General features: G+C 35.0%; 1 protein-coding gene across 1 annotated transcript in view; it reads left to right on the top strand.

The window, feature by feature from the left end:
- The window catches only part of LOC130582457 (mitochondrial inner membrane protease subunit 2-like), a 166609-nt gene that overhangs the window by 11932 nt on the left and 131931 nt on the right, over positions 1-22746 (top strand). Inside the window, exon 2 of the mRNA XM_057381172.1 lies at positions 19707-19772. Coding sequence (XP_057237155.1) covers positions 19707-19772 — 66 coding nt within the window. The remainder of the gene's footprint in view (positions 1-19706; positions 19773-22746) is intronic.

Genomic DNA, 22746 nt, shown 5'->3' with positions numbered 1-22746 from the left:
AATGCTGAGTCTCAAGCCAAGTAGATTTTTGTTAGAAATGCTTATGACAGACCAATTTTGTATGACATCGTAAAATATCCTGAGTTGGAAGGGACCCACTCCTTCAAGGAAAYGAATTTTTAAAGGCCCACTCATTTTTTACCTTGAACATCGCACTGTCACAAATGTGGGTTTTCTAATTAAAGTGTTATTGTTTTGAAATGCCAAATCTAATACTTTCTAGAAAATTTTCAGAATATATATTTTCTGTTTGCAAACATTTACTGATGTATCACTTAATGTCCCATCYGCAATATCTCTAACCAATAATGGCTTGCAAGAAGGTCAGAAAAGTCCAGAACTATGAGATTTAATCTATGTATTAACCAGGTTCTTTTGGCAAGAGCCAAAGAATTTTATATTTGTTAATTTTGACAGGTTTGTTTCATTGTTATCATCTTTGTAACCCCTATAATACTTTTGGCAAAGATCTGAATTCACTGTCGTATTGTTTCCCATGTTTTGTTAACATTTTTAGGTAGCTCACAGCACTTATGGAGCTGGAATTTAGGACTCAATCTTTTCCTCTTCCTTTACAAGGCAGAGGCAGAGAGATCAAGATGCTGAGAAAGGGAAGAATAGTACTTAGATGTAATTACTCAAGAAAATTAATTTAAATTCTGTGGGAGGTAATCCTTGACTCATCATTGTCTTGTTTTGATGGAGATGATGGTTCTGTGCATAGATACAACTTTTAGGTTTTTTTGCCTCATTTTTGCTCCATTAAATACAAGCCTTTGAAAACGTCCAGAAATATTGTACATTCTGTGGTAMAAGATTTAGAATTTTTTTCTTTGTTACCTTTAAGTGTTTATTCCCTAATCACTGGTATGATCAGTAGAGACTTGAATTAAATTCATTATCAGAAATTAGATGAGTAAACAGGATAAGAAGCCACGTTTTCCTCAATCCTTCAGTTAATACACACTGTTATTAAAATAATAAAAAAGTAAAGAAACCAACACAATGAACAACCCACAAATACTGGCTATAAACAGTAAAGTAATATGTGTAGAGTTTCTGTCTACTAAAGATGATATTTTCAAGTTGGTGAAATGGTGAAAACACTAGTGATGTTTCTTAGTTATAGCAGCCTAAAATTTCTTTTACCAGAATATTACTGCATATAAAAGTAACCAGAGATCTTTCAGGATAAAAATTGTTTCTCTGAACCCTTTGTTTAAAAATAAAGCTTAAATATAGAAAAAAATATTAAAAAATTGATAGCATTCTCCTTCATTGGGTTGTATTTTGTAGGAGACGGCTTTAGGCCTGAATCTGAAGCAGCTCACATTTAATATGCAGGAATCAAATATATTCCAATAGTGGTGATGGTATTCCATCAGACCCTTTCATGTGATTTTATCTGCAATAGGCAGTGTGTTTGACATTCTTTTACACAAAATTCTAGTCTCTGTGATGTACCCAATCTCAGGGGTATCCAAAGAACAAATAGGAAAGTACATTTGCTTTACTTCCCTGCCTGGATTTCACTAATATTAGTTATTTTTAGTAAATTCACACATGAACACATGTCAACAATTTGAATCAAGTACAAAGTAGGCTAACAGAGCTTATTGTTGTTTTCCTCAATTGCTATGATGTATATTATGCATTTATCTGAAAAAGTATTTGCTGAAAACTTCTTTGGTTTTCCTCGGAGTCTTTAAGAACCTGTTTCTTTGTCTTCACTTTCTTCTTGCTAGTCACAGTGTTTTCAGCTTGTTTTTTGATTGTTTTTTAAATTAATTCAATAAATTTTCATTGATTTAATTTTGAAAATTCACTCACAGCTCTTAGTGGGAATGGCTTGCAGTCTATCATTCAGTAGTCATTTGGTTTACGTAGAACATTTGTTAATGTAYTAATTGTTATCAGTGCAAAGGTTATTGCCCGTGAATAGAAAATAAGGAGTCATTTGTGGATAACACCAAGGTTAGGTTAAAGCTTAAGGAGCAACAAGTTTCTTATAATTATCTTTCATTTTTTTAATTCCTTTCTGATCCAATGAATATTCACCAAGGGACTAGTACGTTTAGCTAAGTGATATGTAGTGGGATGTTAGCCTGGCGATTGTGTGCAGGTGACATACAAGGACAGCACTAATATATTCACGGTGAAATTGGGAATCTGAATAAATATAAAAGGTAGCAGTAAGCCTGAATGTATGCCTTAATCATAAGTCTCTTGATATGGTCTTAAAATTTTGATACTTTTGGATGAACTTTTCATATGAACAAATGCATGACTGATCTTATTAGAGATGCCTAATGAATCTTCTGTATACTATAAAATTCTTGCCAAGACATTTAGAAATGCAATTAGCTAATAGAAAGGTGTGATGACAGAAGTTATTTTTGCAGAAAAAGAATATTCAAATTTATTCTAAAAGGCATTGGTGAAGACAGATTGTCTTAAAGATGTTTTACTTGATATGTTGTTGGATGACAATAAAACATCTGCGCCACACTTACAGTAATAGTGAAGGAATAACTACTTATTATTAACATGCAGGTCTGTGGTTTCAAATGCTGCAACACATTGCTGTTGCAAAAATTCAAATTATGTTGTAAAAATTAATCAAGCGCCATTTGCTTGTCTGTGGATTGTTGAGGTAGATACCCAGGAAGTCTAAAACTCTTCTTTGGAAAAGATAGCATTTAAAAATATCTCTATTTCCTTTCAAAGATGTCTACATCAGCACTAATATGATTTATTTTTATCAAAATTTGTCTTGAAAGCTGCCTTTCAATTTCTGAATATAAAGGTAAACATCCTAGGGAAAAAAAAAATCTCTGTACCATAATCACTAAAATTTATGAGTTGGTTGGTTAAACTGCAAGTCTTGAGCTGGATTTGAAGGGAAGACTACAGGTTATAGTTCAATAGTCATTGACAGGTCTCCTTGTTATAATCATTAGTTCAAATGAGAGCTGCAGGCTTGGTTTTGGTTTGGCTTAATCACTGGAAGTTTTTGCACCATTTATTTCTATAGGCGCTAAACCAAATATTGTAACTTAGTTTTTTATTAGCTTCCTCTGTTCTAGAAAAGAATACCATCTTGGTTTGATTTTTTATTGTAGAAGCAAGCAAATTGTTCTTGATGTTTARCATGAACGGTAAAAAGCTGCTTATTTGGAACTGAGTAGCCAAAGTTCACACAGGTAAGGAGCCTCTGTAATTTCATGCCATTTGACTTTTGGGKTTTTTTTATGAGTAGCTAATTTCTCAGGAACAGAGGCAAAATTCCCCTTGTCATTCTTCTTAATCCCTTTATAATTAACAAAACAGAAGACATTAATTTTTCTTTATATCATTGCTAATTAAGTTTGTCTGTTCATTCTGGTGATTTTATATGCTGTTTAAAATCTTTTCAAGTTGAAAATCCAATTTCAGATATTTTCAGTATTAGAAAATCTTTTTTTTTTTATGTGTATTGGTTTCTAGCATGTCCTTTTGTTTCCCATTCTACCCTAACAGAATCACACTGTACCTCAAAATTTTAAAAAAGCTAATTTGAATGCAGGTTCTCAGATAGCARCATCTTTGCAAAAAGGAAAAAAATATAGGTAGTTGCTGGTATGTGGAGAAAAACATTCTTACTGCAGTGATACTAAGGAAACAAAAAATTACATTGGAAAAGAAAATTAATCAGAAGCTTTGTAATATGCCTCAGTGAGAAAGGAGAGGGAATATGACTTTTTTGAGATATCATTTCACCCTTTCAYTTTAAAGACTAACTTGGTTAGAATTCAATATTTTCCTTGTTCCAGTGTAGAAATGGGTTGTTGTGCTGGTACTCCAGCTTTATGCTTGCTTTGGGGGTCACATGGGTAATTCCCAGGAAAACAATTGGCAGGACAGGATAATTGCTGTTGTTTTGAGTCTAAGGGGAATGCTGCTAGGGAGATAATTTGTTCCTGAATATGGAGATCATTCCTCAGCCCTAGATGTCAGTGGGTTTATTTACATGATTGTACCTTTGCTGGAAGAGAGACAGAGTTATTAGCTCTTACACAGTTGAACACATTGTGAAAAGTGCACTTGGTCTATAATACCAAGCAAGTCACTTTGACAAGTGAGCTTCTATGTAAACAGTGATTAATTGCRGACATATCTGAAATTTCCATTTCAGTGACACAGAAAGTTTTAAATGAGGTGATTACTTTCTTTAAGTATTTAAATGTAGCTTGATAACCTGTATTTTACAAAAACTTGAAARCAGTAAATATCTTCATGTGATTTTTTGACTGTCAAAAAATCTAATGTGAAGTTACTTGCGCAAACACTAAGTGTGCAGTACAATATTGTATATATATTATCTGTCAGATCTTTGTTCCTACAAAATTTTACTTCAGCAAAGTGTGAAAAGTTATTTAGAAGTGTCTTATTGCCTCATGTAATCTGCTAAATCATTAATTTAGYGCTACAGTAAATACTGTAAAGATATCCCCCCTCCCACTTTTAAGGGCAGATTGAACCCATCTGAATGTCTACTCAAGTTAGAGAAGACATGAATTGCCCTTCCTCTAAGAAGAAAGTAAACTGAAGTGGAACTACTTTGGGAGTGTGAGAGTAGGACTCTACAGACTTGTATTAATTACAGAGGAGAAAAAAAGAGCTTAACCACTTCTCAACTGCAGGCTGCAATCAGAGTCCTTTTATGGTTTAATGAAGCAGAGTATTTGAAAATAGGAGGAATGTAGCTGGGTGAGTGAGTGGGTTGGTGTTCTGAGACAGAATGTTGTTAAACTCCACACAAATGATGATGAACTCAGAGGCATTGATGCAGGAGGCTATCAGGACCCATTCCTTCCCCTGCTGTTACCATAATTATCATGCCTTCTGATGGCCATATAGGAAACTTCACTCGGTAGATAACAGGCTCTTGTTTCTAGTAAAGTTCTTCACTTTTAACTTCACTCACCAGCTAGGGTAAACCAAACCTCAGAATTGCTTAAACTGATTTAACCAAAGACTGTGTTTGTCTGAGTGTAATCACAAAGTTACAAGGATTTGTGTTCTAGCAATTACAATAATTTCTATCACTCTAAAATAGTTGCTGCTCTCAGCATTAGTTAAAGACAAAACACTAAAGCTCAAAACATAACACCATCACCCCTCCCAAATCTTTGTTAATACTTTTGTGAATGCTGTAATTTACTGATTTCTAACCTAAGCTTGTCAATTTTCTCTGAATTTTGATGACTTCATAAACCACCCCAGCTGTAATTGTCTGGCCATGCCAGCATCGCCAGTTTCTGCAAGATAAAGCTATTTCTGTCCTTCAGTCCTTCTGTTCACCATCCATCCTTCCATTCCACAGTTTAGTGAAGCTTAGTCTCCTGCCCACTGACAGGCTAGATTTCAGCACCTGGTTGTTCGTTGCCCTGAAGAGATGTCAAAACCTGTGAAGCTTCCGCTTTTCTGCTCCAAGTAGCAAGTTTCTTTCTTATCCTGAGTTGCTCATCTAGTTTTTGGAATGATCTTACCAAAGCAATTGTTTTACTTAACACATGGAAGCTTTCATTTTTTTGCCATCCTCAAGGGACGGCAAAGAAGAAGAATCGAGAACACGCATGGAAATGAACTAGAACTTTGTTAAACTGGTTTAAACTCATCTACATTTGGGAATTTGCATTTGTTTAATTAAAGTAATTAAAAATTTATTTCRGTTATGTTGAAGCCATTTGTCATTGCTAATCAGGTCCTTGTAGCGCTTTAGAGCTATATGAATTAAGACAAAGGCATTCTGGCTTAGTGGGTGGCCTGACAGCAGAGAGCCAAAACTGCAAACCCTGGGGAGTAACAGGAAAAGGCAAGAACAGAAGGGACACAGGGAGCAATGGACAACTGGGTGTCCAGTTCCTCAGACCTTGGGGACAGGTCTGCAGCTCCTGCAAAAATATTTTGTGTTATAAGTGCTCCTTTTAAAAGAGTATGTAAGGCTCTGCTCTGTCCCCTCAAATGAATGTATGCATTTCTTGCATGGGAATAAGTAGTGTGGTGACCTGGAGGAGCTGTGGTCTCTCTGGGGTAGAGAGGCCTTACAGAGATATCTGGATAGTCTGGGGCGTGAGGCAGTAACCTACTGCCAGATTTGCCACCTGGGACACAGTAATCCTGGCTACTTGTACAAACTGGGTGACAAGCTGGAGAGAAACACACAGAAAGACATCTGGGAGTCCTGGTCCATGGCAAGTTCAACATGGATCAGCAGTGCCCTGGCAGCCAGGAGGGCCGTCCATGTCCTGGGGGACATCAGGGACAGCAACACCAGCACCGGGCAAGGGAGGGGATTGTCCCACTCTGCTCTGACCTGGGGCAGCCTCACCTCGAGTGCTRGGGRCAGCTTKGGGAGCCACAATAAAAGAAAGATATAAAGATATTAGGGGACTTCCAAAGGAGGGCTACAAAGATGGGAAAGGGCTTGGAGGGGAAGCCATATGAGTAATGGCTGAGGRCACTTGGTCTGTTCAGCCTGGAGAAGGGAAGGCTGAGGGKAGACCTCAGTGCAGTTACATCTTCCTAAAGATGAGCAGCAGAGGGGCTGGTGCTGATCCCTCTGCTGATTTTTGACAGGGCAGAAAGAAATGGAATGGAGCTGCACCAGGGGAAGTTCAGACTAAACATTAGGAAAAGATTTTCCACCCAGAGGGTGGTTGGGCACTGGAACAGGCTCCCCAAGAAAGTAATCATAGCACCAAGGCTGACAGAGTTCAAGGAGAATCAGGGTAGCACTCTTAGTTATATAACTTAGGTACTCCTGCAAAGAGCAGGGATTTGGACTACATGATCCTTATGGGTTCCATTCCAACTTGAGATTCTATGAAAAGCAGTGTGGGATGAGGCAGTGATGTGGGTGGGGCAGCTGAGTGTCCAGCCTGCCAGACAAGTCTTCAGGGGTGAAGTAGATATAAAGTCAAGCCAGGGAGTTAAATTTGTGGGTCAGGGCTAGCAATAYCCTATAAGAAAGAAGATAATGTATTTTTCTGTTAAGTGTTGCAAGAAGGTTCTGTACTGTTTCGTGAGGGCAAAGCTGATGATGTCTCTGGCTAATTAGAGGTCTAATAATTATCTCATCCTTGCTTTGCTGTTGAATGCACAACTTCACAGATCATGTCAATTCACCATTGCAGGATTGAGTGATATAAGCACCTACAAGTTATGTATAACTCACTGTTAAGAGTCCTTCAGATAGACAGCAGTTGACAAAATAAATCTTTTTYTATATACCTTATGACTTTTGAACCCACTTTAAATTAAGTAGAAAAGGAGCTCTTAACCAAGAAAATAACATGGCCCTTGGGTGTCTTAAGTTGGGCATCTAGTACCACTGCTCATTTTATAAAATTGAATGAACTCTGCTAGTACATTCTAATTTTTGTATGATTATAAACTGATCAATTGAGTAGAGGGCTGCATTTCCACACATGATAAAAACCATTAAATGCATAGTGCACATTAGTGTTTATATGGCTAATTTTCTTTCCAAAATTTATTATGCATTTAAGGGATTGTTATATTCAAATGGAGAAGGATTTTCTAATTTCATTCCCACATTTTCTGCTCCAATACATGAATGATGAAATTGTTATTCAGCAGTTGAGGAGAAGACTGCATCTGTCTCATTTAGATACTTACGGTCTAAAATTTTTCTGGAATGTATTCAGTCTCATTCAACTGCTCCAAGCAATATACAACTCATTCACAAATGAACTTAGTGTTAAAAATTCTAGTTTACACAAGTTTTTATTTCACCTTATCTCTGAAACCAGTGTCTTGATGTCATTAATTTTTTAAGAACAGAAATAATACATTTGTTCAGAGTATGATAAGGAGCTGTTACTGTAGTTTACAAAATTGTTCTTGAGGGAACACTGTAGTGTTAAATGTAATCCATACACTTTCTACTAGAGTTTTTTTGAAGGTAAGTTGTGATTTTCCATAAGGTCTGAAATATTTTTTACCTTTTTTGAGTACAGTTGCAACATTGTCACTTTTGCAAACATTGGACTACGGACCATCTTGCTAAACCTGAGAATGTGCTTAAAAGACYAAATATGATCTGAGAGCTGGCAACCAAGAATGTTGCAGAAATTTATTTCCTCAATRTCATCTGGATGGACCAGAACTCAGCTGTTAGGGGTCTAAAGACTGTTTTTATGCATCTCCTTCCATGTGACTGTTCAAATGACTCAATTGATAGGTTTTCATTTATGCTTTTTTACTTTATTGTTTATTTGGGTCATATACTGTTAGTCAGGCTTCCTGTTAGTCTATCTGGCCCTTAAAAATTTTCTGCTTAGACTTCTATGATCTTAATTCAAACAAGTTAACCATTTCAACGCACCAAAACATTGGAAAATCAGGGAGAAAAATCTGTTACTTATTCCCTAACACAAACAAAAGTTATACCAATTTTTAAAGTTACGCTATGAATTTTTTTTGCACTCTCATTTTTATTTTCTTTTTTTTGAAATAAGGTTTTCCTCTGGCTCCATTTTTTCTAGCTCACCCAAGGTTTGCCCCAGCTAGTGTAAGCGAGTAGAGCAGAAGTGGGGTCAAAGTTTAATGAAATTAAGATGTATGRCTACTGGAAATGACATGAGAGGTTTATTTTCCCCTGTTTAATTGTTTTCAAACAGACAGCATTAAATTATGCATAAAGTAGTAATGGTGACAGCAGGCTAAGTTCATAAAAGAAAAAAGATCTCGCATCTGTCTTTGAAATGGCTAATGACTGGGATGTAAAATAGTTTTGTTTCTTTTCTGTGTCTTCAGAGAGAGAAGCTGTTCTAAAACTATRCATAGAATTTGTCACACATAAAGATGGGCATTGGAAGTTTTTCTATTTCGCTCTATTCTGTACATAAAACTTAATTTCGAGAAAAAATGTAAAGTATGTTGGACAACTTCAAATGTGAAAATATTACTAACTCTCACAGGATAATTGTGATTAACCATTRGAAGGAAAAATGTGATAGAAAGTGACTATTTATTAGGATTTTCAAACGAAAGTAGGATGGCAAGTTGCCTTTTAATCAATCACAAGTTATTAGACTCAATATCAAGTGAAATAAGTGGAATCTCATGACCTGAAATCTAAAGTCTACATGTATGTGCATTATCAACATATTTGTTTCATGGCAGCTACCCATATTTTCGTCTTTAGCTCCTGACAGAGAAAAAATAATTTGATCCGTCTTTTACTGGATGTTTGAGTGACTTTGTCTTATAGTTGGTGCTGACTGATAGCAATCGTGAGGATATTTGCCATCAACCAGATAGCAGACTTTTGAATGTATCCCATTTTTGTAGGGATGTAAGAAACTTCATGTGATGGAGGCAGTGCTAACGTGTACATACTAACTCTGCACATGTAAGAAATTGGACTCAAGGTTATTTCCCTTCCTAAAGTATATAAAACAAGCAAACAAAGAATAAACTGGTAAATAAGCTATGAAGTCACCCAACTGAACTAAGATAACGGCATATATGTTATCATAGTGCTGAAGTTTAACCATTAACAACTTGCTAGCATTACAGAAGTTCAGCCCAGATTGTGACAGGTTTCTTTGAGATGCCTATCCTTGAATCTACTTTAGATCTTGCCTTCAAATTCAGAATAAGTATGTGTGCTGTATTTTTTTTTTCATTGTAGATATCACATGAAAATCCTGAAATGGTGCAGAGTTTTCTTTATAAAGCATAGGAACTGAAATAGAGCACAAATTAGCCACAGCATTTTCCAGGTTTTTTTCAACCAGCAGTGACTTTGTTGCAGTCACAGTTAATCTATTTAATTTCCAATGAGTTAAAGTGATTTGTATAGAATGTTGTGTAATGTAGATTCCACTCTCAGTTATATATAATGATATTGGGAAGGTATTTCCAATTTTTCTCTAATGTATAATTCCCCATACTTACTTTATGAAACAAAAGTATAACAAAGAAAGTTCAAGCAAATATTTATTATTTCAGTGATTGCATTGACTGGAGTAATCCCCTGTGAGTGTTGCCCTTTGTGGAGACACAAAGTGTGCGAGTCCTCCTGCAGTGCAGAGTTCCCTGCCCTGTAAATGAGTTAGTTTGCCTTTTGTGGGGAGTCAGAAATCAGGGGCATTTGCTCCTCACTGCTTTCAAAGAGTTACTGCTGCCTAATCCTAGCAAAGACATGCTTGTGAACATCTAATGGAAGAACAGCTTTCCTTTTTTTCCTCCTCCAAGCTGATAAACAGGCAGGAATTTGAGGGATTCCCATTATGTTTTATATGACAGCTTTGTACCACAAACATTCTTGCCTGCTGAGCACTCCTTGCCTGTCACTGGTTATTTGGCTGCTGGCGACTCATCTTGACAACTTGAACTGATCACAAAGCAGAGAAATATCTTATGTTCCAAATGTGACAACTATTTTAAAATAACATTTTGATTATGTTCCAATTAATCATTTATAAAGCTTAGTTCCRTTGCATACTGTCTGCACAGCAAACTTGAATAGCATAAATGAGTGCACTGGTAGCTTTTTATCAAACAYCATAAATCATAAATGCCAGTCACTTAGTGCTTTGAATGTACAGGAAGTTACATAAGCAGTAAGTCTTAGTATTGCTATCATCAATTAAAAAGCAACTTAATCCTATGTTTCTGAATTATATAAATCCTGTAAACAAATCTCACAGATGCCTTTATATACTCTTGCACAGCTTCTTTCAGAGAAGGAAGGTTATACTTCTACCATTATGGCTCTGACAGCCTTACTATTATCCTACTTCCTAAACATATTGCCAGCTTGAATTTTAAGGAACAGTGTTAGTAACCATTTCTGTAATGATGCGTCATTTGAAGCACATGTGCAAAAGCTATCTTTAGATTTTGAGCCAGAAGTATACAGCTCATGTCTCAAAACACTACATCACACAGATAAAATACATTCCAGCACATATTTTCTGCTTTTTGACTGCAAAAAATACCTGTCGGGAATGGGTAGTAGAATAACCTTTGGAGAATCAAAATTATAAGGTTAGACTGTTCTAAATAATTAATTTTGTGGTGCAGTAGGCACCATTATTGAAATGAACTGTATAATTTCCCAGTTTTTACTCTTGGTATTTGAATGTTCATAACCCAAATAATTTGTATTGTTCTTGCTTTCTTAAAATAAGGATGTGAAAGGACTTCTCTCAAATACAGATGCATTCAGGAYTGTGTTTCAAATCTCTTGTGAATATACACCTTTAATGAAAATATAAAGGCTTAAAATTAAAATGGCAAAGGCAGTAGTGCCAAGCTTTAATTAGCTGAATTAATCTTTTTGTGCTTCTAATTGATATTCTGTGTCAACAGAGACAGATAACACATTTAAGAATTTGTCAAGAATGCCTGAAATATAGAGAATAATATGGAAACTACATACTTAGAATATTCAGTAATAGAGCCAGTGGAATTTCTGAAAAATGTTATTATCCCATGCCATATATTGCATTTTTTCCTTCCAAGTTTTCATGCCACTAATAATGCCACTAATACTGCCAATCCTTCCAGTCATTAAAAASTAAAGAATTATTCGTCCATGCTAGTTTCTGCTACTAGCTGTGTATTAGTCCTTCTGGCTCGCATTTTACTTTGCTATTTTTCTGACTGTTTTATGTGAGAAGATTTCTTCTTTTTCTCGTTTTATAAAACTTTCAGAAGTAAGAATTTTTATTAAAAAAAAAAAGCCATGGATCAATTGGTTAAAAGAAATGTAAGACTGGAAAAAATTTTGAATTTTAGTAAAACATTGTTCTTCATGGATCCAGTCTGAAAAAGTGAAGATACAAAAATTATAAATAACTTGTTAGAACTTTAGTCCCATGGATAGAGGACAAAGAGGAATTAATCTTCAGAATGTGAAAAAAGTATCTGCAAAATTCAGTTCATTCTTTCCTCCTCCCTTCTTGCCACTTCTGCCAGTCTCTCCCTTATCGAGCAATATCCTGAGCAGCATATCACTTCCTTGGAGAAAATGGTGACAGGGACCTTCTGTGGGAAACTGTCGCAGAGGATTGGGTTTGACAGGCAGGATGGGGCTAAGATGGGTTTTGCTGCTGCCTGAGATGAAGAATTCGTTTTGGGTGGAATAACCAGAGCGGACTGTAGCGTAGGAAGAGYGGGGAAGGAAGTACAGACCAAACCCTGAGGCTGTGTGCGCAGTTGGGGCAGAGAGAGAGCAGATTGGCCTTCCCAGCAAAGGGGAGCACTATCTAAAAAGCTATTAAACTGCTGTGTATGAAGGGAAAAAAGCATCTGTAMGTATAAATATTTTACTGATTTGTGCTGTTCACTCTTGATGATATTTATTTAATCTTACTTTCCTAATATTTTAAATAAATATATTTGCCATCATACAAGAGAAGAAATCTCACAGCTCAGAATCTTAAAAATCTCRTGGCAAAAACCACATGGGTGGCACTCTTTTGTTCTTGACAATCTCCTCAAAGTTCTTTATGCCTGCTCAAGTGATCAGTGTCTCTTAAAACAATATCCTTAGTTATTGTGCAGGGTCCCTTCTTTCTGTAGGACCACACAGGTAGAGGACAGTGCAATCAGTACCAAACAAAGCACAATGCTTGATGACCTGCTGACACAGAAGATTGGGTTTTGAGGTAGAATRTCATGTGGAAAAATACTACCTATTAAATTTGCCATTGCCTCTCTTTGCTAAATCCTTAAAAGCAGGTCATAAATCTATTCCTACAAGGATTTCTGTCCCAACAGCCACTCTATGGTTAATTCAGCCTGACATCTGAGAGTTAATCTCAGCCTGACATGCCTGCAGAGTAGGCACCTGCAGTTAATTGTGGGCATTTTTCCCCAAATGCTATCTAAGCTAAAAGCAGAAGCTGTGAAGCAAAAAAAAAAAAAAAAAAAAAAAAAAAAAAAAAAAAAAAAAAAAAAAAAAAAAAAAAAAAAAAAAAAAAAAAAAAAAAAAAAATCCAACCTTCCATTGGTTTCTTTTTATTGTGAGAGGTTTTACCCATGTCAAATAATCTTATCACTGTTCTTTCTTTTTTAAGCATGTCTTATACCTTCCACAAATGACATTTTCTAACTGTGATTTTGTTTTGCTGATATTGCTGATATATTTTGCTGATATATTCTCTCTATTTTTCTGCATTCTATTATTAAAAAATACCAAGCTTTCAGCTATATAAGTTATCCTTAGCAGAACTCTTTATTTCTGAAACGTTAGTTTATGACATAACTGTATACAAGTTCCAGTGAACTTTGTACAGTCTGAAAATAATTTATATATTCATGTGCTGTCTGAGAACATAGAGATATTTAGTGTTCTATCCTATGGACATGAATGGAGATACAAAATTTTTTCTTAGTTAAACCTCTGTCTTTACATTTTAGTAGTTGGAAGATAATTGGTTTTAATTTTCTGTGTCATAAATGTGGAAAAAAGTATTTGTATTGCATGCAGCACTATTAAAAAAAATATAACAAATAATTCTGAAGTCAGGACATCTATTGGCCTCTGTAGTGAACTTTCAAACTTGGCTTGTTTGGTTTTCTGTGAATTTACATTAACATGTCTCTATTCTGAAATGATTTTTTGCGAAGAAAGTATAGTACAACTATATAAAAAGTATGCGTTATATTGTCATTGGTATTTACCTCACCATTAATACTTGCTTTCCTGTGTTATTTGGAAAAAAAAACCCAAAAAAAAAACCAAAAAACCCAAACTGCTATAGATACTTATAAGGTAGATGAAACAATATTTTTAAGCGGTTTATCTTTAACCATTTAATGTTAAGATGGCTAGACTAAGCTGATGTCTTTTCTTTTGTAGTCATTGAGGAGAGAAACACTCCTCCAAAGACTGATTCATCCCACTTTAATTGTTACATTTTGTGCACTGACTATAACAGACTTAACTCATCTGAAAGGCTTAGTTTCTTGACTGTAGCTGAGGTTAAATTTGAGAAAACATATCCAGTTACTTAGAATTAGCAATAAAGAGGTTTTCACAGGAGGTGCTTGAAACAGCATTAGAAATATTTTAAAACAATATGGTGATGGAGTTTAGGTGATTTCAAAATAGACAACAACTTTGGCTATTTCAGAGTCATAGTTTKTTTTACTAAATATTATATTAGTCATATCTGACATGCTTTAATTGGTCTCCAAGAGAGACAATGTGAGAACCAGACTTCTTAATGTTTCTTTAATGTTTAACTTCTTAATGTTAAATTTCTTTCGAGATAATGTTTTGGTTCCTAGGTCACTGATGTTTTTAACACTTAAAAATGCATCCAGTAATTTTTTAAATAGTCGAGGTGGTGCTCTAGGACTACTGAGGTTTTCTGGCACCACCTCAGAYAGGAATAATGATTGAAAATTGCTGCATAATGTGTGGGGTGTAGATACAAGTGCCATTTTGGTGTGAGCAACTGATTACTTAATTTTGTGTGCTTGGAAGAATTGCCACTGAACATGGGTTCAATCCCAGAATTATAGAAGATATAAAAGTGCATTTTGCAGCATGTGTGATAATTTTGTGGATCATACTAATAGGTGATGTGTAGATTWATTAGGTTATTTCTGTCTAACATCCCATATCGTAAAGTAAGAATTATTTTCAAGCATTTCATTACATTTTGCAGTTTTCTGTCACTTTCCCTCTGTTGTCTGTTGCAACAGAAATAGGTAATATTTCATTTCCATGACAAAGTAGAATATTTGGGCAGCTATAGTACAGATGAAACGTGGCTCCTACACTACAGCATCRTGCTTAATGAAACAGTGAATATGTTACTGTTGTTGACTTAAGCATAGAAACCCAGGTATTCTCATTTCTAGATCACGCTAACTTCCTGTTTGGTAGATAAATATTTCTATGTATGCTTCCAAAGTCAGAGGTTAAGTTAGAGTTTTTCAACCCTTTTGAAAAAGGTGAAGATAAGGTGAAATGGCCGCTTAAAACAGCAAGTAATTAATTGAGTCTCTCTGTTAACAGGAAGAAGGTCAAGTGCACATAACTATTGTGATTACACAGTCTGCATTACAAGCAGCTGAGTCATTTAACCAGAAAGTGGTTAGATTGGAAGGCTGAGAAACAATTAAATGTGATTTTACTTCAAACTAGTAGCTATACTTCCAAGTTACTATAGTATTTTAAGAGTCACTTGTCATGTTGTTTTGCAGTATTAATTAGTTTTATTGCTGTGAAACATTTTATTTAGTTTTCAATTGTCTTATTTTTTTCCCTTGCTTTGCTTTAGCTAAGTGGCTGTAATTTAAAAATGGTAATTTCTAATGAAGATGTATTTTCTTTTTTTATTTTTTTTTTTACTTTGTCTTGTATATAATTCTGAAAGCTTTTCACATACATAGTTTTAATTGCTGGATCCAAAGTGTGGAAAGGATTTCTTCATTTTGTTATTATACATCTAGTTTATACTGGGGAGAATCCATGAGTATCTGCTGATGGAGATCAAATAACTTGTGATAACCTTCCGACACGTATAGGCCATAGTGCCAAGTGCCACGTCCACTTGTTTCTTGAACACTTCTAAGAGAAGTGCAGAGCTTGGGAGAGCTGTTTACTTGTTCTAATTATTGCATGGCTGCATGACAAAGTTTATGACTCCTTTTCTGAGGCTTCATGCAGGTGTTGTATTGTTATTTTTGTTTAGAGTTTGCTCAGAACTCACCAAGAAATTTCAAGGAAGCATGACTGTAGGTTATACACGAACAGTTTAAAATGTAAGAAAAATAAAACAMTACCTTTCCAGCAGTGCATGCTTGGCATCTATAATTATTTTAGAACACTACTTTCAGTAAAAGCAAAATGGGTTTTTGTCAGTAAATGATTTTGCTTTTTAACAGAGGTTTGACTAAGAAATAATGTAGTATGGTGTTAGAATTACAAGATGTTACTAGAAGCAGTTTTCCTCATTTTTAATTATAACTTTGTACATATTTTGCACTGGAGATGCTGAACAAATCAAGCATCACCAGAACTTATGCCTAACCACTTGGTGCAACTGCTGTCTTTAAGTACTTATTTTGTAAATTGTGGGAGAAAAATGGTGAATATACAAAATGGATCACTACACCAGCATTTATTAAGACTTGGGCCTGCTTCCTCAAATTCAGCCCAAAGGAAATCAAGGTGTTGACGAATTTTTTTTGATGCTCTCATTATCTGCTAACATTSTCAACATTACATATAACTTCTGCATAATATTTGTGTTTGAAAAAATTGCTAATCTAATCTATTTCACTTCCTCTAAAGGTATAGCACAGTTTTAGGTCAGAAAGGAGTTCAAGCATTGATACAGACGGGCAAGCATGGACTCAAAAAGTTTTTGTAGTGTAGAATACCGTTTGGAAGAGGATGAAAAACAAAGAAAATGTAAATGACTTCATGACCTGTAATAAATTTGCATCATTTAAAACAAAGAGAAGGGCCTTAGAAATGTCTTATCTGAGCAAAATCTTCAATTGGTTTATTTCTTATTCTATTCATGGAATCTAAAATACGCTTAAAGGTGTTAATTAAGGAATAGGTTTTGTCAAGCAAAGCTGGTATGTTTTATCAGYAAAATTACAAAACAACTAGATAAATACAATTTCAATAGATAGATATAGATATTTGTTATCTTCAAGAATTCTTTTTAATGCCACATAATACTTTGATCAAGAAATTTGCCTTTTAGGGAGTTAATGTGGTACATTAGACAGGTTATAAACAGGTTCTGTTCAGCTGTGAAGGTGTAGATATGGTTGGAGGCACATCTGTGAGCAGTGATAGTTCCTGCAGATTGCTATGTCAGTCAAAGGTAGGTACTGGTTTTSTGAATTGTCTTCATAATCATTGGCCAAGTGTGCAAGTGATGCCAGGACAGACAGGATAGACCTCACAATGTGATATCAATCACATGGCTGGTGTTCAAAAATATGTGAATACAGAATGTGAAGTGCAAGTAGTGACCTAAACTTTATTGTTTAATTGTTTTAGCAAGCAGTTTACTCAGAGAGATTTTTTTGTTACTTTTGGTATCTTTTCAACATCATCTCCTAGGATGAAAAGGATGAGTTTTTACCTGCTTGTACAAAAAGAAATGGAATGCTCAGAAACAGGAAAAAGATTCTTGGACTGTACCAGCAAATAAGGCCATGTTGCTCTGCTTAACAATCAATTAAATGTAGTAATAAGCCAAGCTGAATAAAACTAGGCTCCCATGTGTGCTAAGAAGAAAATGGAAATGTTGGAGGAATTTGAAAAATGGTGATGAAAAGTGGTCCCAGGACTGGAAAACTGTGTGCTAAGAAGTTTAGGGAATTCTGGCTGATGAATCCAAGAGAAATTTAATAACTGTTGTGCCCAAATCTTTCTTCATGAAGAAGAAATAAGATGTTGGGTGGTTTTCTGCCTTGGAGGAGAAGGCATGAAATTGAAATTGAAGTAGGATAAATTCAATTTTGAATGCAGATGCAGTTTCCTAATAGCAAGGATAATTAAACTGTGGAGTAATTTCTCTGGATGTTAGTCTCATTGCAACTCAGAATGTTGAGACATGATATCATAACATTCTTTAAAAATGCTTTATAATAGAATTAAATACTGCCTGAAAAACACAGAAAAAAAAAATTGTGGTCTACAGCAGATAAATAAGGTGATCAGTATGGTTTCTTCTAGCATTAGAGCTAGCACCAGTGACAAAATATTTTGTGTTTTAAGATATTAGCATCCTGATTCTTCATGCACTTGAATAAACCTAAAGGCTGTAGAAGTGAAAAAGCATTGTTGTGTTAAGGTGCTTCTGGTGATTATCTGATTTTACTGACCACTCAAGGCAGGTTAGACTCCGAAGTTTGGTCAGGCTGCCAAGAAAGCTGTGTCCCACTGAGCTCTGAGTACCTCTGTGATTCCCAGCCCCTAAGGGCAACCTGCACCACTGGAGTTTCCCTTGCTGGAGCTCATGTTGTTTGCTAATCTCATTTGCTCTTTACCTTTCCAAAAATTCTGAATTCCTAATCAGCAATTAGAGAGATGGCAATAGCAATTTATCCAAACTCAAGGATCAGCATCAGAAAGTGCTGGGGTTATTCCCTATATTGAAGTCATATGGTTAAATCATTGATTAATTCCTCCCAAGATTGTTATTTAAAATATTATGAAACTATGTCTTCCTTAAGAAGGTACATAAAATAAAAGGCTGAACTGGAATATACAGCTATTCATGTGAAACTTATGCTAAATAAAATATTACTCTAATTTATGTAATGATTGGAAAATTCTAGACTGGGGAATCAAAGCATGGTCTTTATTCATGTTCATTGCCCCACACCGCTTGTTGAAAATAAGGTTTCCAGRCTTGGTAAACTGTAAAGGGAACCTACTTGATATTCTGAAGTTCAAAATTAGGTTTCTTGAATTTTATTGCATTATATTGAAAGATAAATTTATTTCACACACAAGAAAAAAACCCCAAACCTCAARCCAATTTTAAAATATTTTGAATACTTTTTTTTGGCATAATATTTTTTTAAAATAGTTTGAACCCATTTTTCTTTTTAACTTTTGGAACTGGAAAGGAACCTCAAATGCCTTTAGTCATGCAGCAGTGTGGGCAAGATTTATCTCAGCTTTGCTTTTTAAAGAAGTGTAATCTTGACTTGCTACCATTTGACCAGAGATGAGCTTAGAGATGATTTTAGCCACGAAAACTGTAATATACACCTCTGCCAATTGCATGTCTAGCAGATTGTACTTGAAGTCTTAATAGGGAGAACCCAAGCATCAATAGGAAATAAAAACAGTTTGTTCCTTCCCTGACTTTTCTGTGTACAAGCAGCAGATAAAAATAATTTTTTTTTAATAACCTGGAGATATCCTACTAAGTTAGCATAGTTAAATAATTAAAAGTGTAGAGTGAAAAAAAAGTATAAAGAAATGAAAGAAAATTTATAGTGCATATATGTCTGCATTAGCCTGTCAAAACTACAGTAGAGTAACACTTTAAATAGTCTATCTATTAATAGGCATCCAGGAAGTTGAAATATTCAGGCTGGACATGCAAGTTCATCTTTGCTTTCTCATATTATTATGTAATATAAGGTCAGAATCGACTCAATAAGAGATACTTATGGGAAAATAAGTGAACACATAATAATGCATTCAGAAGCTGACAATTTCAGAAAATKTTGCAACTTTTTTTTAACTTCCACAATTCCCTGGGCAAGCTTTACCTAAATTAGTGATAGACATTACTATAACATGGAAAGACTTTTTCTCCCCAAAGTGATTGAATGAAATGAATGTTTAACACAATATGATGAGGAATTCAGGTTTTAATACATTAATCTATTTGCAAAGGTGCCCTCCTCATTGGTAGTGGGATGCTTTACTTGTGACGTTGTGGGGTGTATTTTTCATGATAAAAGGTTTATTGGTTGTTGTGGTGTTTGTAAGCAGATCATGATCTGCTCTTCAATGATGGTTTGCAGAGACAACGATGGCAGTAACTCACCATGGAACATAAYGACTGATGCTAAATCAAGGAGAAATGGAATCTTCTAATGACTTGCTGAGTGTCTATTTCTTTAATTTTCTTTAAACAATGGGAACTTTACTGATTGTGTAATCTTATTCTCTGTCTCAGGTCTCCTAGAAATCCTGAACAGAAGATCATTAAACGAGTGATTGCCCTTGAAGGAGACATTATCAAGTAAGTATTTTAAGCTTTAGTCTCAGAGTCTTTATAGGAATTGTGCAGCTTTTTAGTATATTTTAAATCAGTATCCTAGACAACGAGTACTTTCTAGCATTTTCTTTCTATTATTAACAAGGATGTCAGCATTGTACCTGTCTCTCTTTTAATGACAGGAGAAATGCTACACAAAGCTACTCACTCTCTGGTGAAATGCRCATGGGTACAAATAATGCTTGTTTCTGAGAATATCTCTGCCACAAATCAAGGCAGATAATTGTACAGCAGTTTTCAATGAGATTATAGGGCTGTGATCTTTCATTTAGAAACTCCAGTTGCTGTTTCATACTGGGGTGGGCAAGTAAAAGTAGGTTGTTTTTTAGGTTTCTATTTATTTATTTATTTCAGAATTTTATAGTTTATATTTTATTTAATTTTAATTTATTTTTGAGGCAAAGAACCCTTATAGATTACTGTCTTCACTGCAGTGTGTTGTCATCTGTAGGGAATATGGTGGAACTGATTTTGAGTAATTTATTCTATCAGAAAAAGAAAAAAAAACATTGAAGCAAGAGTAGACTCTAGAGTACTTCAAGACTTGGTTTACTCTGGCAGATAAACCTTCCTACTGGGGCTGGGTGGAAATAAATTGCCAGTAGATGTAAATAAAAAGTTTTTTTGAGAACAGTATTATTTTGAAGGAAATGCTTGGTCGAAAAGGTTTCTTTTTCCCTGGTACTTAATCAAATAGAAATAGAGCTGGGAGGGTAAATCCCTATTTTCCTACCTAAGATGTGAATAATCCTGGGAGATCTCAGACAATATGGCAGACTGTGACTCAATTCATTTAGATAATGATTCTTGCTTTGGTGTAGTGAATACTTAAGAAGTACTTGACAGCTGCAATTCAAATCAAGGATTTGAGTTTGATCTCAGTGGTCCATAGTTACATGGGCACTGTGGAATATGCCTATGCATTTTTTCCCTCTTGCAGTCAATAAAATTTCGGYTTTATTGAAAAATTCTGAATCATCTCAATTTGAGAAATCAAAATAAACTGTTGCCTCTATGTTGACACAAAATATCTTAAATAACAGGCAGAAAGAAGATAATTTGTTGTCCAAAAACAATAGACATCCACAGCTAAAACTAACCATCACTTTCAAGCACTAAAGACACAGGAGTAGTGTGTACACTGTCTTTTATTGGCCTGTGCCTTAAGAAGGTGGTTATTTCTTGCTGCAGTTGATGTTATTGCTGTAATTCATAGACGTGATGAKAATGTTATTCCTGTTTCAGTATTCCTCATTCATTTCTGTGGCAGTATCAGAAAGAGATTGCAMTATAAGGTAACTTCAAGGGTTACTTTACATTGTTCTATATTATTAACATATTTGCCTTAATTTTTGAAACTAAGTGTAGATTTTTGATAGAAAAAAAGGACATTTAATAACATAAATTCTAGCTTTAGGAAATTAAGTATTCTCTACATTCRAATTCCCTAAGACTTGGAATATTCATTAACATTTGTGGCCACTCTTGGCCAAATGGACAAAAGTGTGTTGGGCAAGTGTGTTCGGAATGGTCATTGAATCAGTCATGGACACAGAAGGCTGTACAACAATCCTCATTTGTCTGTGGCATGCCTGGTTAGATTACTTTATTGATAGAAATACCAATCTCAATAATTCAGACATGCTTTTTTTTTTTTTTTTTWWTTYMARRWSKKRMMAWTKSCYYMRRRSYTTTTKSYKKWWKKYYTKGSYTTKGSYKGGRWWRRRWWAATTTGTTTCCTGTAGCTGGTTCAATGCTGTGGTTTTTTGCTTTAGAATGAGAATAATGTTGATAACAAAATGATGTTTCAGTTGTCGATGAGTAGAGCTTGCTCTAAGTCAGGAACTTTCCAGTTTCCTATCTCTGCCAATGAGGAGGTGCAAAAAAATCTGGGATGGAACATGACTAGGACAGCTAACGCAAAGTGGACAAAAGGATATTCCATACCATGGAATWCAATAGTGTGTAAACTGTGGGGAGCTGGCTGGGAGGCACTGATCACTGCTTGGGGATGGGTGAKGAGCGATTTCATTGTGTATCACTTGCTGTTCTTGACTTTTATTCCTCTTTTTATCCTTTTACTAGTGCTACTACTAATAACAGTAATAATAATAAAAATAATAGCAACAAAAAACTCTAACAAAGTACTAGTAATTATTATTGTATTAATTTCTGTTGCTGTTATTAGCATTATATTTTATTTCTTTTCCATTATTAAACTGTTCTTGCTCTACCCAGAAAGTTTACCTTTTCTATCCAATTCTCCTCCCTGTCCCTGGCAGTGAGGGGTGCAGTGAGGCAGTGGCTGAATGGCATTTAGTTTCCAGCTGAGGCAATGGTGACAAGCAGCATTGCCATGGGTTGAGACAAGAGTGACAGGCAATTTGATGTGTGATTCTGTAGTTCTTTCATAGCTGAAAAAATTATCTTTGATACATTTGGAGCATGATTAAGGATAACATGTCACAAGAAAGCTGTGTTTTCTCATGTTATCAGTTAAGGTAAGTTAGTGTTTTACTGTGTCTTGAGTTCTGGAGTTACAAATYCATGGCAGAAAAATCCTGTTTTTCAAATCTCAATTTCTAAAAGTATTCAATAAAATGAAAATGATGACATTTAAAAAGTAATAATGACTGACTTCTAGTTTTTGAAAAGGTGTGTAGGTGAAAGATCTATTATAGGTCTCTTTTGACCTTTCATTTTGTATTTTTCAGGTAGTCAGACATTATGAGCTACATAATATTTTACATTTGAAATTGTTTGAGGCATTGGAAAATGCTACAAACTCACTGAAATAAAAATGCTGTAATTTCAGTTTTCTGTTCCWGTTTCCAGTCTAGTTGCTAGTGCAGGTGAAGTGAGTTTGGTAGTGTCTTGGAAATAAYCAGAAGTGTATAGTGCATGCCACAAGCCTATAACAGATAATTTATTTTAAATA

Source organism: Malurus melanocephalus, unplaced genomic scaffold (genome assembly GCF_030028575.1).
Source record: "Malurus melanocephalus ecotype Western Australia unplaced genomic scaffold, MMel_1.1 scaffold_495, whole genome shotgun sequence".
In the NCBI taxonomy this organism is placed as follows: Eukaryota; Metazoa; Chordata; class Aves; order Passeriformes; family Maluridae; genus Malurus; species Malurus melanocephalus.
Note: the sequence above shows the minus strand (reverse complement) of the source record. Positions and strands in the feature narration are given on the sequence as shown.